This window comes from Delphinus delphis, chromosome X (assembly GCF_949987515.2).
Source record: "Delphinus delphis chromosome X, mDelDel1.2, whole genome shotgun sequence".
Classification (NCBI taxonomy): domain Eukaryota; kingdom Metazoa; phylum Chordata; class Mammalia; order Artiodactyla; family Delphinidae; genus Delphinus; species Delphinus delphis.
The window spans coordinates 88803883-88819103 of record NC_082704.1 but is presented as its reverse complement, the minus strand read 5'-3'; the positions used below and the strand labels follow the sequence as shown (position 1 = coordinate 88819103).

Sequence of the window (15221 nt, the reverse complement as noted above, 5' to 3'; positions counted from 1 at the left end):
CTTAATCCATCAATAGCTGTGAAAGTAAGCCAAGTGGAAGCCCCTACAGGTTGTCCTAAGCCCCCAACTCAATTCTTGTCACTTTCTTAGGAAGTGAAATTGCATGTTGGTTTTGGTATAATTCTTCAATATGATTTCATCTGCACTGTATCTAGTGGAAATTCTTCACAGTTTGCAACAAGAAGATGGACCTCCTCCCTGGCCTCCAACACTATTATGGTTTCTCCGTATTTAAAAATTTTGAAGTCATTTAACTGGGATTGTGAAGGTGGAGAGGTTCATCTAAACATCAGTGCCTAAGTTATAATCTCACTCCAAATTCTCATTTTCTCCTCACTTTTTTTTGATAAATTTATGTTCCTATGGATACTGTGTTTAAATAGGCATATCATTTTAGAAAATTCAAGTTATACAAATCTGAATCTCATTTAGCTTGTTGAACATAAGAGATGGTCAATAAAGGTAAATTCAATTTAAAAATGACAAAAAATACAAACTATAGAAAGATGATTTCCAGAAGTTTTTCGTATTATAAAAATATTATCATCATGAATCCATTTATAATTTATGCTCCAATTTTCATGACTAAATCTAGGTGGGTTTAAGATGAAATGCACCTAACCTATATGGACAGTATAAGCATTCATCAAATTTATTTTTACTTGTCTGCTTCTTCTTAAGACCTGATTTTATGGTTTATAAAAGGGGAAAAAGATGTGACTAGAACGCTAGAATATTATTCTTGTAGCTGTATCACTAATTAACCACATAACTGGTGCAAACCACTTAAAGTCTTTGTTCCCTGGTTAACCTTTTAGCAAAAATTAGAAAATCAACACTTGCTCACCACAGGACAGTGCAGCACTATTTAAAGGATTAAGAAAATTATGTATATATAACAGCACTTTGGAGAGAAAATGAATGTATAAAAATACTGAATAATATATAAATCAGTGTAGGATGCAAAGCTAGAAGCTTAAAAATACTGTCAAAACCACATCTAAAATTGTCTTTTCACATCCTTATGGAATCTATTGGGCAAAGCAATTTAAAAACACTTGATATTACTAAGAGAAGAGGTTCAGACCCACTGCTTAAAAATAAGTCTTCCTGGAAAAATAATTAGGTTGAGAAGAAGGGGGTAACCCTATCCAACACAAATCCCATTGCTAATCATGGGGTTTCATAAACTGAATAGAGAAAAATGAATATTCAAATATTCAATATTAAAGATACAAAAGAAAAACAGCACCTACAATATAAAAGACAAATATTTGGTAAATATATATATATATATATATAATTTACCAAGTATTTTATATATATTTTTTCAGAGGGAATAATAATGGGACCTGAGGCAAAAACACTCTTTCTTGCCATCATTTGGAGATATTATGTACTCTAAAAGGCTGGATTCCTCCCAAAAGAGTAAGAAGAAAGATGCTTAGATAAGATGCCTTTTATGTTCTCCTCCAATCGAAAGAATCTATTCTATACTTCTAATAATTACTCAATAAACTGGATTCCCCTGTACATTAGATTGTCCTACTGGTTTCAAAGTATGTCACTTACTTCCCACAAGTGCATCAACAGCTGAGATCACAAAATGGATACTTCATATGGAAAGGCTCCTGTATCAAAAGTAACATAGACCAACCCAGTTACAGAGCACCTGCTAAGTTCAAAGCTCTATGCGTAGTGTACAGCATTCAATAAAACAATCTCTCCAGCTACAAGGATTACACAGTCAAGTAAGGGAGATTAGACTGTATGCAAATAATTGCAAAACAGGGAATGGTACCACCAAATAATTATAATGCGCTGGAGATAAAGTCATTAGGAGAGACAAAATAATATTCTTACAAAGCCATTCATCGCTGAGCACCTGTGATGTGTCAGGCACTGTGCTAGGCTCTGAGAATTCAAAGATAAATGAAAATAGCCAACTCTGATTAAGTAGTTATAACGGGTCAGGCAATGTGTTAAGTTCTTTTACACTCTATCTCATTTACTCCTCACAACACAGCTCTAAAATAGGTAATATCGTGATCCTTGTTTTACAGAAGTCAAGGTTTAGGAAGTTAAATAATTTACCCAAGGTCTCGAGATAAGAGAATAGGACAGCTGGGGTTAGAACTCACACTGCCTAGCTTCAGAGGCCACCTTCAGAGGTTAAGCATTATGTCCTGAACTGCCACAAAATCCCCACCACACTCCAGCTCAGTGAAGGACACAGAGAAGAGTAACAGGGCGATTCTAACAGGGGTCTGAAAATGCTCCAGTAGGAGGGGGAAGTGCGAACCACCTGAGAGAGCATCAAGAAGAACGCATCACAGTGGAGGTGACAAGTGAAATGAGCCTTCAAGGCTGAGAGATGAAAGAAGAACTGCATGCGTGGACAGGTGGGTAAGGGCATTCTCTGTGGAGGGAACAGCATGTACAAAGTTACAAGAGCATGGTAGTATATGGTATGTGGGGTCCTGTGAGTCATTTTGTGTGGCTGAGGGCTGAGTGGGGAAGGGGTGGCAGAGGAGATGAGATGAGTAAGGTACAAGAGCCAAAAGGCAGGTGGTCCCCAGGCCATGCAAAGCTAAGTCAAAGGATTCTAAATATTTTAGAAAGTTAACCCTGTAGCAGAGTGGGCAGTTGAAAGGGGAATCAGACTGAAGGCAGGGATGGCGCTGAAGAGGCTACTCTCTGGATGAAAGATATGAAATAGGATAGCAGCAGTGGCCTTCAAAAGGAGACTGATGAAAGGGAGATTTCAGAGGGAAACAAGAGAGGACCGGGGTCAACTGATCAGTGACAGAGGGTAATGGTGGCTCTCTTACTTGTTTAAATATAAACAAAAATATATAATTTAGTGACTTAACATTTAGATGGAACTCAAATAATGAGCCAATGTGGACCAGGCCCAGCATGGTAATATAGTCCAAGAAAAGGCTGAGCAACCAACAGCAATTGAAAACTCTGTCTCACCTTAGCTCCCTGAAGAAACTCTAAAGGTGATCCAATTTATGCTCCACATCTCCACTTCTCACAAAAATGCCTTTCCTCTCTTTTTCAAGTCTTGTCAGTCTCACATTTCCTCACCATCAGCGCTAAGACATCTCTCTCCCTCTCTCTCTCCTCCCCCCAGCTCTTTCCAGCCCTTCTCCCTTTTCTGCATCCCCCAAAGCCTGAGAATCTTACTGAAAAACTCAGAAGAATCCTTAGAGGATGGAGCGGGGTGGCGGGGGAGTGCAATGAGCAAAGACAAATTTTTGTTCAGCAGGCAGGGTGTGGGGAAAAGGAGAAAGCTGGGAACACACATTAATAATATTATCCCCATTACATATCAGTAAGAACCAAAGCTTCAATTAATAAAGCTGACTGTAAAAGCCAACTAGACCAGAATTGAAAAACAGCTTTATTTTTGAAATTCAAACACAAATGTCAAAATAAATGCTCTGATAATCATCAGAGAAATGCAAACCAAAACCACAATGAGACATCACCTCATACCTGTCAGAATGGCTATCATCAAAAAAGTCTACAAATAACAAATGTTGGCGAGGATGCAGAGAAAGGGGAACCCTTGTACACTGCTGGTGGGAGTGTAAATTGGAGCAGCCACTATGGAAGAAATTAAAGAGTTTCCTCAAAAAACTAAAAATAGAACTATCACATGATCCAGAAATTCCACTCCTGGGTATGTATCTGAAAAAAAACAAAAACACTAATTCAAAAAAATACATGCACCCCAATGTTAACAGTAGAATTATTTACAATAGCCAAAATATGGAAGCAATCCAAGTGTTTATCAACATATGAATGGATAAAGAAGATGTGATATATACAGACACACAATGGAATACTACTCAGCCATAAAAAAGAATGGAATTCTGCCATTTGCAACGATGTGGATAGACCTAGAGGGTATTAGGCTTAGTGAAGTAAGTCAAAAAAAAGACAAATACTGTATGTTATCACTGATATGTGGAATCTAAAAAATAAAATGAATTAATATCACAAACAGACTCACAGATATAGAGAACAAACTACTGGTTACCAGTTGGGGGGGGGCAAGATAAGGGTAGGTTTTAAGAGATACAAACACCTATCCATAAAATAAATAAGCAACTAGGATATATTATATAGCACAGGGAAATACAGCCATTATTTATTTTATAATAACTTGAAATGGCAATTCAATCTATAAAAGTATTGAATCCCTATGTTATATACCTGAAACTAATACAATATTATAAATCAACTATATTTCAATAAAAAGTTTAAAATAAAAAAATAAATAAATGCCCTGAAACACCAGATGAAAAAAATCAACAAGTAGAACCAGAGATAGAATAAAATACACTCAAAAACAGATTTTATATTTTAGGCTAAAAAGGAGGGAAACAACAGAGTAGACTACGAAGGAAGTAAAATTTTGATTAAACATAAAAGGGCCTACATGAAGTTTCTAGAACCTAGTTGACAATGGTGTAAAATCTTTGAGTTTAGAATAATCGGAATGCAAATACAATTGTAGTAGTCTATTACTGACTGCTATTAGTTCAGAATAGTGAAAAAGTAAAACAATAATAAATGTAGTTATTTATCACCTTTCCCCTAAAAGACCATTAAGTGAATTTGCTAAAATAGAAGACACATGACAAACTCTCTTATTAAACAATAGAAGACTTTTTAAACTACCTTAATACCCACAGAGTAAACGGAACACTGGGGAACAACTGGAAAGAGCAATGCATCGATAGCTTAATGGCTACTTTTTAGAATTCACTGGTCTCAATGGTGGCATCTCCAAACGGATTCTTCTGGAATATGGCAGAATTTGTGCCAAAGAAAAATGCAAGAATTCTGCAGCACAGGTGATGACTGGGATAGTCCGAGCTTATGCTTCACTTCCCCTAGGAACACCGTCCTCCCTACCCCACGTAAGAAAATAAGCCAGGCCTTAAGCAAAGGAGGAGAGTTAATTCTTCAGGACTACATGCGATGAGCTGGACACTTGATGTGCATTGTCCATCTGATGCTCACGGCAATTCTAAGATAGGTTTGTTACTCTTACTTGACAGATGAGGGAATTAAGACCAAGAGAGGTTAAAAACATAGCCCAGATGAAATAGGTAATAAATGGTAAATCCAGGTTTTGAACCCATCTGTCTGACTGAAACCCTTGCTCTCTCCCCTACACCAGAGAGCCTCCTATTACAGGGGTGTTGCAGGAGGACCATGTTCCCAAGGGATACCCCAACCAATGTACACAGAGTTCATTCAAACAATGCTCCATTTGGGGAGACATACATATCCTGGGTTCAATCCTACAGGTAAAGGGAAAGGAAAAGACCCTGGCAATAATGATGATGATGATGATGATGATGATAATTCTACTTTCCTAAGAAGAGAAGTCAGCAATTGCAAGGCCTGGGACAGAGGAAGACAAAGTAGGCAAAGGGAAGAAAGTTAAATAGGGCACACTTGATGGAAGATGAATAAAAACGCATGAAAGGAAAGAGAATGAGGATGAAGAGACAGACGAAGTCCAATAAGAGAGAAAAAGAAATAGAGAAAGAGGTCAAAAGAATGGAAGGGGAAAGATTAAGGAGGTTGAGAGATGGGACATAAGAAGAGGAAGTGGGACAACATTGAAAAAAGAATGGAGATAAGTATTTCTGTCCCCCTTTCAATAATGTGGAATTCATGCCCTCCCTGCCACCTCCCCATTTCTGATGTCCTAGAATGAACAGCCATGCGCCCTCAATTATTTGTACCTCTGATAAAAGGTTTATGATAATGACATGTGTCCCTGATGAATCCTCTTTATTAAAAGAACTATTACCACACTAAACACCACAATGAATTTCATACTCAGAATAGGTATTTAAATAGAGGAGCATAATTAAAATAAGTAGAAGGATATGAACAATTCTAACATGTTTCAATTTAGAAATTAACAATGCTAAATGTTTTTAAACCTCTGAAGGGAGTTAGGAGAGCAATTTATTTGAAAAAAATAAAAACCAGCATGTTTAAAAATAAAGGAATATCAGTCCAGAGAATGAAAAACAATTATAAAAGTAACCAGAAATCTGCCATGGTGAATTATTACATGTGAATTGGCTGCACTTTCTTTGTATACATACACAGCATAAAGCTGTGCCTCAAATCTTAAATCCCAAACAGTGAGCCAGACTCCAGAGAAGACACACTATAAGATTCCATTTATATGAAGCTCAAGAATAGGCAAAACTATAGTGATGCAAGTCAGAGCCATGGAGGAGGGCTGAATGGAAGGGGGCATGAGGGAACTGTCTAGGGTGGTAGAGATGTTCTATATGGTGTCTGCGGTGTGGTTACCTGTGTATACATTTGTTAGAACTCATGGGACTGTATGCTTAAAATGGGTACATTTTATCATATACAAGTTATACCTCAGTAAAGTTGATTAAAATAAAGACTCAAACAACAAAATCCTAGAGGAATACAGTTTTCTGTGTCCTGATTGTGGTGGTGGTTACACGAATCCGTACCTGTGATAAAATTTCACAGAACTATAAACTAAAGGGGAAATATGAGTGCATGTAAAAACTGGTGAAATTCAATTAAGGTCTGCAAGTTTAGTATTATACTAATGTCAATTTCCTGGTTTTGATAATGTACTATAATTGTATAAGATGCTGTTGTTGGGGAAAGCTGGGAAAAGAGACACAGGAACTGTCTTGTGCCATTTTTGTGATTTCCTGTAAGTACAAAATTATTTCAAAAATATTTTTTTAAAAAAGGACATAGATTATATAGTCAGTATTTGTACCATCACCCACCATCAGTGTTAAAAAAGGGTGAGCTTACTATAGGGTAGAATCCTGAAAATACAAAATTCAGGAAGGTAAATAATCTTTTAAATGTTTCCAATAAACCTGCGGCTGGTCTGAATTCAGAGAGGGAAGTAGTTTTTAATAAATAAACATTGCTGTATAGATTAAAACTTCAGATCAAAATATAAATCAGCCTAAAATATAAGTCAACAAATCAAACAGTAACTATCAGTTCCTAATTTGTGATCTAAAATGTTATACATGACAAAGATTTTTGTGTTCAAAAAAAAAAAAAATCAGTATGTACAGAGAATAGCCATGTAAAGAGGCAGCAAGAGGGCGGCCATCTGCAACCCCAGGAAAGAGGCCTTAAGAGAAACCAACCCTGCCAGCACCGTGATCTTGGACTTCTAACACCCAGAACTATGAGAAAAATAAATTTCTGTGGTTCAAGGCACCCAGTCTATGGTATTTTGTTATGGCAGTCCTAGACTAATATATTAAACTGTAATTTATATGCCATAAACTCACCTCTTGTCAGTATACAGTTCAATGACTTTTCATAAATTTATAGACCTGTGTGATCATCACCACAATCCAGTTTAGAACACTTCTATCACCCCCAAAACATTCCCTCTCCCACTGCCAACCCCAGGCAACTACTGATCGGCTTTCTCTGATATATTTGCCTTTTTTAGAATTTCAGATAGATGGAATCATACAATATGAAGCCTTCTGTGTCTGCTTTCTTTTACTTAGTATGTTTCTGAGGTTTATCCATATTGTACTATACACCAGTAGTTTCTTTTTATTGACAAATAGTTTCCATTGTATGGCTATACCACATTTTGTTCATCCATTCATCAGTTGATGGACATTTGGGTTGTTCCCTGTTTTGGGCTATTATGAATAATGACGCTATAATCATTCACATACAAGTTTTTGTGTGAACATATGTTTTAATTTCTCTTAGAAATATATGTAGGAGTGGAATTAACTGAGTCATGTGTTAGCATATATTTAACTATTTAAGAAACTCCCAAACTGTCTTCCAAAATGGCAGTACCATTTTATATTCCCTCCAGGAATACTTAGAAGTTTCAGTTTCTTAACATCCTTGTCAGCACTTGGTATTGTCAGTCTTTTTAAGTTATAGCCATTCTAATGGGTGTGTAGTGGTATCTACTCAGGTTTAAGCTCAAAAAGACAATTTTAACTTTGGGCTGATGCGAATAAGCCACAGGCCTACTTATTGATAAAAAGTATAACCCTGAGGGGAGGGTCTTAAAATTTTGCCTGGTAACCACACTCTAGGTTTTAGAAAAGAGGGGAGGAAGAACTCTCTCTTCTTCAGTCAAAGACTCATTTATGAACCTCATTCTTTTTATTCCAAAAACATTTATTCCAGATTTGGGAGTTTTTATTAAACGCCTTCTGAATTCCAAAAGATTAAAGAAAGCCATAATGCATGATGAAATTAGAAACTTTATCAGTTTAACATAAATTTAAAGAAGGTAATTTTGTGTTTTAGAAATAGATGCAGAATATACAGTTGAGAATTTGGGGTATGACATGTGTGATTTCAGGCAAGCCTTTTGTTTTGTTTTGTTTTTTGCGGTATGTGGGCCCCTCACTGTCGTGGCCTCTCCCGCTGCGGAGCACAGGCTCCGGACGCGCAGGCTCAGTGGCCATGGCTCACAGGCCCAGCCGCTCCACGGCACGTGGGATCCTCCCGGACCGGGCACGAACCCGCGTCCCCCGCATCGGCAGGCGGAGTCTCAACCACTGCGCCACCAGGGCAGCCCCAGGCAAGCCTTTTGATTTCATCTTTAAAGCTCAGTAGGTGAAGATTATGTAACTGTGACCTAAAACATGGGACTTAAATGGCAATGTATTACAAGCACATTGTGTTATAATTATACATATCGGTGTCTTTTATGAAATGATTCTAACAGGTTTCAGATAACCTGACAGTCACATAAACCTATGGAAATTTTTCATTTGACCTTTTGGGTATGGTTTAAAGGTATAGTATCTGACACATTTTCTAGTTATTTTTAAATTTTTAATTGTATTTTATTTTTATATACGCTGATTATATTTTGTAACATTCCTAATTGGCTTTAGGCAAAACTTCAAGGATCTGTAGTCATGTATTGTTCTTTGCCAATACAAAATTCTAGCCTACTTGATCGCTCCTTGATCCCCTGTGGGAAAACTAAAAAGTTTGGCTGGTATTGGGTAAGGAGAAAAGCAGCCCCTGACATGCAGGAGCCAGCCTGGCACTATCAGCTGGCCTTGGTGCTGCTACAGGCTGGTCTGGCAGCCACAGCAAAGCCTTGGTGTTCTCCCACTGAACATGAACACTTCCGGAAAATACCATCCTCAGACAAGGCTGCTCTGTGACCACAGTGGATCAAGACCAAAAAAACAGACCACTCCATAGCTACATCTAAACACAGACAGAACATAAACATCGTCCAAGCCACAAAATGCCAAATATCCTCCTGTCCTAGCTCATGGGAGTGATGGCTGCTTATCTCCCAATTACAGATGTAGCCTCACTCTAGTCTGCTGTCCCCATAAATGAGATTTATTAAGATACACAGTCATAAAAAATGGGCAGAAGAACTGAACAGACATTTTTCCAAAGAGGAGTGCAGATGGCCAACAGGCACATGAAAAGATGCTCAACGTCACTAATCATCAGGGTAATGCAAAACCACAATAAGACATCAACTCAAATCTATCAGAATGGCTACTATCACAAAGACAACAAATAACAAGTGTTGGTGAGGGTGTGGAGAAAAGGGAACCCTCGTATACTTTTGGTGGGAATGTAAACTGGTGCAGCCACTGTGGAAATAGTTTGGAGGGTTCTCAAAAACTAAAAACAGAACTACCATAGGACCCAGCAATTCCACTCCTGAATATGTATCTGAAAAAAAAACAAAACCACTAATTCGAAAAGTTACATGCACCCCAATGTTCACAGTGGCATTATTTACAATTGCCAAGCTATGGAAGCAACCTAAGTGTCCATCAGCAGATAAATGGATAAAGAAGAAGTGGTGTGTACACACACACACACACACACACACACACACACACAATGTAATACTACTCAGCCATAAAAAAGAATGAAAATTTTTGCCATTTGCAGCAACATGGATGAACTTGGAGGGCATTATGCTATGTAAGGTAAGTCAGACAGAGAAAGACAAACACTGTATGATATCACTTATAGGTGGAATCTAAAAAACACAATAAACTAGTGACTATTACAAAAAAGAAGCAGACTCACAGATATAGAGAACAAACTAGTGGTTACCAGTGGGGAGAGGGAAGGGGGGAGGGGCACTGGGAGTAGGGGACTAAGAGGCACAAACTATTAGGTATAAAATAAGCTGCCAGAATATATTGTACAACACAGGGAATATAGCCAATATTTTATAATAACTGTAAATGGATGGAATACAACCTTTAAAAATTGTGACTCACTATATTGTACACCTGTAACTTACATAATATTGTACAGCAACTATACTTCAATTTTTTAAAAAAGATACACAGTCATAGAAGTACCCCCGCTTCCTGAGAGCACCCAATCCAGAGCAAGGCCTCACTTCCTTCGATCCTCTCCAAAATTACCTAACACAAGCCCAAATCTTATAGTAAGTCTTTTCTAACACCTGCTTACTTAGACATCCCACAGTTACTCAGGGTATATGTTTTCCCTCACTGCAAGGAATAATAAACCAACTTGTTCAATTAAAAAAATACATCAAGGTGACCCAAGAGATCAAATTATACTTTAAATTTTTGTTTTCATATTGTTCAAAGCATAGAGATCCAAACAGTACTAAATAATCAGCTCATCATAAACTCAATGTCAATGAATGCAGTTATTAAAATTCTAATTCTGTGGTCAGTAGTTTTGATTATAATTATTATGTATACAGTAGATGGAAAAAATGAAATATTTCTAAATGCATGCATAATACCCCATAGGATCAACCTTTATCCTGCCACTTACTACTATAATAGAGTCATTTGCAAATCAGCCAACAAATTAGGCTAACTAGGAGCCATTGACAAATGAAGAGAAATGAGTGTATAATTGTAGAGTATGTAAATGATGCTTAACATCCAGATAAAAGTCATTAAAAAACATTCAGTCATTTGAGTATTTCTAACTAGTCTGACTTTTTTATAAAAGCAGGTAACGATAGCAACGGCGACACATTATAAACTACGAAGTGCCCAACTTCAATCAACAATGAAGCAGTAGGTGCCTGATGTAATTAGAAAGAGCCCCAGGCCAGGAGATTCAGGGTCTGGGCTCAGTTCTAGGATGAATTTCCCTGTAGTCATAGACTACATGCCACAGACTGAGACTCAAGACTTAGGCAGAGACTGCTAGAGGTAAAGGGGTATTAGCAACCAGCTAGCCAAGCCCCACGTCAGGGTCAAGGAAACTCAGGCTCAGACGCATAAGGTGAATAAGCCACAATCAGAACGCTGCCCCTGCCCCACTTCTTGCCAATGATTCCTCATTTATAAAATAAGAACAATCATCCACGTTTGCTTCTTCCTGATAGAGGTGCTGGGATGATGACTGGAACTAACTGGTTGAATGAATATGTGCTTGCTTGTATTTAAATGAATTCAACGAAATAACTAGTCTTTGGGCAGTAGGTGCAGTATCAGGCAAAATTATGTTTGGCTATATGCATAAATCCTCCCACTGCCAAGGGTTTTAAGCAAGTTAGGACTGTGTTTCTCAATGGGAGCAGTACTGGCATTTTAGGCAGAATACTCTGCCCGGTGGGGGGGTTGCCCTCCCCACGATGCAGGACGTAAAATACAAGGCTGGCCCCCAGCTGCTCAAATAGCAGCAGCACCTCTGGGTCAGGTCTGGCCCTAGGGCGAGGCAATTTAAAACATCAAAACTAATGCCAGAAATCCATAATGAACAAAATACCACCATGTTAAACAAATATGGAATCAGTGCTACTGACTTTTCTTTTTGCCTCAGGCTCCAGTATGGCTCAGCATGGCAGTTACTGATCCTGTCTTTATTATAACATGCTGGCATTTTATTCAACCTGAATTTTTTGCATTAATTTTTAAGAGATTTCATTAAAATATTATCTGGCGGGTTACTGAGTTTTGGGGTGCCCCTTAAATTCTGTACCCAAGACAAGTGCCTCACTTGCTTTATCCTAGTCCAGTGCTGCTTCCCGTCATTGCGACAACTTAAAACACCTCCACACATTTCTAGACGCCTCCCTGGGTTGAGAACCTCTGAAATAGGGGCTGATTTTTCTCATTTATCAAGAAGTCCGGAGAGACACAGCCCAGGCCTGAAACAGTGGCTGCATGATGCCATCGGGGCCCTAGATTCCCTGTATCTCTGCTGCAGTCACAAGATGGCTGATGTGCCCCCAAGGAATTATGTCCTAGTTCCAGAGAGGAAAACAAGGCAGGGCGAAGGGCAGGAAAAACATACCAGCTGAGCCTGACTCCTTTAATTAGAAAAATACCTTTCCCAGGAGCCCCACCCAATAAACCTTAACTCACATATCATTGGCTAGAAGTGAGCCAAGTGGCCAGCCCTAGCTGCAGGGAGCCTGGGGGAGGTGAACACCTGTAAGTGGGCACGTCTCCAGCCTGAATAAAACTAGTGTTCTCTCCACAAGAATGAAGGGGAGAGTGAAGAAAAGATAAATAGCTAGAAATGTCTGCCATGAGGGCCAGGCAGGATGATAAATGCTGGCTCTTCTGCGTGACTGCAAATAGCATCTTTTCTGCTTGTAATTTGATGGTCTGCCTGAGCAGAGCATTTTGATGGTCACTTTTAGAATTATGGATAGAAACTGGAACATTGTCTTAGGTTGGGCAGAACCTAGAAGCCGAACCTAAAACAGGGATTTAGGTGCGTGTGATTTATTAAGGGCGTACTCTTGGGAGAAACCTGTAAGGGAGTGAGGGGAACAGCCAAAGGAAGAGAAATGATCCAAGCGAGGATGCATTCTCACATGAAGCTTTGCCGAGGCTTAATGCCACAAGGGGCTATGGGCCTAAATCACAACACAGAGTTGTCTCACCTTAAAGAAGCTCAGCCTTTTACCCTTGACAAATCAGTCAGCCATTTGCTACCCGGTCCTGTGATGAGGGGGCCAGTGTAACCTCCCAGGTTACCTCTCTGGGTGATGCAATGCCCATTGGCCAAGAGCAAACTCCATGGAGGGTTACAGGTGTGAGTTGTTTGCCAAAGCACTTGCTACAGCTGTTGGGGAGGGGTGCCCCACCCCTATCATGGGTCTGGGTGGGCACCAAGAGCATCTACTGCAAATATTAATTTTGATGCACTTTCCAAAGAACTGCCTTTATTTCTACTTTGTATTGTTTGAGAATGGAACCCTAGGTATATTGTTATGATTAAAAGCTGTTGGAAAAACTGGCAACGAGTTGCAAGTGTCTCATTTTCAAGAAAAATGATTAACAGGTGTTGACTTATTTTGTTGAACCACAAATGCAGAAAGTGCTTTATAATTTGCTCTGGGTATTAACCAGGATCCAATCTGAAGTTCACAATCTCATCAGAGCACGTAAATATTTCATAGTCTTAGTGTCTCATTTAAAGCTCAATGAATATTTAATTGAAGTTGACCAACAAAATAACTGAAAGAATTATGTCGCATTTAGTTAGGCCTGAAATGAGCAAGCTCTTCATTTTCTCAAGTAGTTTAAAGCTAAAATTATTCCAACTTCATGAAATAGTCTACATAATTTTATAAGTAATTAAAGGGCTATAAAATAGGCTCGAAAGGCACATATTAAATACTGAGAAAAACATGAAATAAAATAAATTTTCAACTTTAAATGCAAGAGAATAGTTTAATATATGGTGGCCTACATTATTCAGTGGTGGATTACACTATTGTCAATACCCTCTTTTTGACACAGGAAGTAAAAATAGAATCTTTTGTTTGACCCTTGAAAATTAAATATTCTAGAATGATGATGTGCAAACACCTACAAGATTGACGTTAACAGGAAGTCATGCATGATCTACCCAAGTCAGTCAGCCCAGAGACTGCTTCTGAACTCTGGGTCCAGCACTAAGCCAGGTACTGAAAATAATCAAAAAAAAGAAAAATATTGGTCCACGTTCAAAGTAGAGATGGTTTCCGAGGAAAGAAGCTTTCCCGTGGTCTGTTAGATCTCCGTAAGTGTCAGAATGGGGCTTCAAAAGAAATATGTGCTCTAATTCATTGACCCTAACTCAGATGACATGGGATATGTCACTTCTACCGAATTTGAAGACATTTTAATTGGAATCAAAGTATTGCCAACCAATCCATGCTAAGGCTGCTAAAAACTTCCTGGTAAACTTAGCATACTACAGTTTGAATTCTTTAGTCCTGAGTTATTTTTTAATTACAGGACCTAAATAATCCAATAACAAGTTCTTTTTTGGAGAACAGACCATGGGGCCGTGATACAAGGTTGTGTGATGAACAGAGCATATCCATATAGCTGCCTTGTGGAAAATAACTGGTCACCTTGGGTTTTTCCCCTTTGATCTTAGTCTCTTTTTAAGATACTCAAAAGGATCGCCTTCTACAACTGTCAATATGCCAGTATACGTGCATGTGTTATGTATACAAACACATATCACTAAAAAGTTCAGACTCTTGTCTAATAATAGCACCTCTTTCCTTCACTTCTACAATTCATGCCATGTCACCCTATGGTCCTCAGGGATGAGGAACCATAATTAGTATGGAGAAAAGAAGGGACGGCATTTTCCCGTTGTATTCAATGGCACATTCAGAATCAAACAAAATTCTTTAGTTAATGGCAATCACTAAGCAAAAGTGGCAGTCTGACCAGACTCTTACAGTCTGTAGAAGGACATTATCCTGTCCAGGGCAGGAGATGAGAGAAAGGTTGATAACATTAGCCAAGAAAGGTGATGAACATTAAGCGTCCTGCAGCCAATGTACCTAGTCAGAAACAGGAGCAGGGATAACTTTTCTTTGTTTAGGGTACCTTTGTTCTAGAATGTGTCATTTCAGATGAACATTTACATTTACATTGAGGACTCTTATTTTCTCACATCTACTTAATATTTAGTACATGTAACATTTTAAGACTGCATTTCTCCCAGTGTCATGTGACTTACCCTGTTTATCAAAAGCCACCCAGGATGGTGAAATCAGTTCCCATTCCTTTAGGAAATACACTATGTTTTGGCTTTATCTTTTGTCCGAGAAGCAGTTCTCCACCTATTCCTGGTTTATCTTCACTCACCAGCATCCTAACATTGTTGCAAAAGCCCCAATGTTGAGATTTGTGGAATTTCTCTTTTCCCATCTGTGAACACAAGAGACA

At 38.5% G+C, this 15221-nt stretch overlaps 1 protein-coding gene across 1 annotated transcript in view; it reads right to left on the bottom strand.

Annotated features, from left to right (window-relative positions):
* The window catches only part of EFHC2 (EF-hand domain containing 2), a 194578-nt gene that overhangs the window by 138803 nt on the left and 40554 nt on the right, over window positions 1-15221 (bottom strand). Inside the window, 2 exon segments of the mRNA XM_060002095.1 lie at window positions 15009-15040; window positions 15042-15203. Of these exon segments, the coding sequence (XP_059858078.1) occupies window positions 15009-15040; window positions 15042-15203 (194 nt within the window).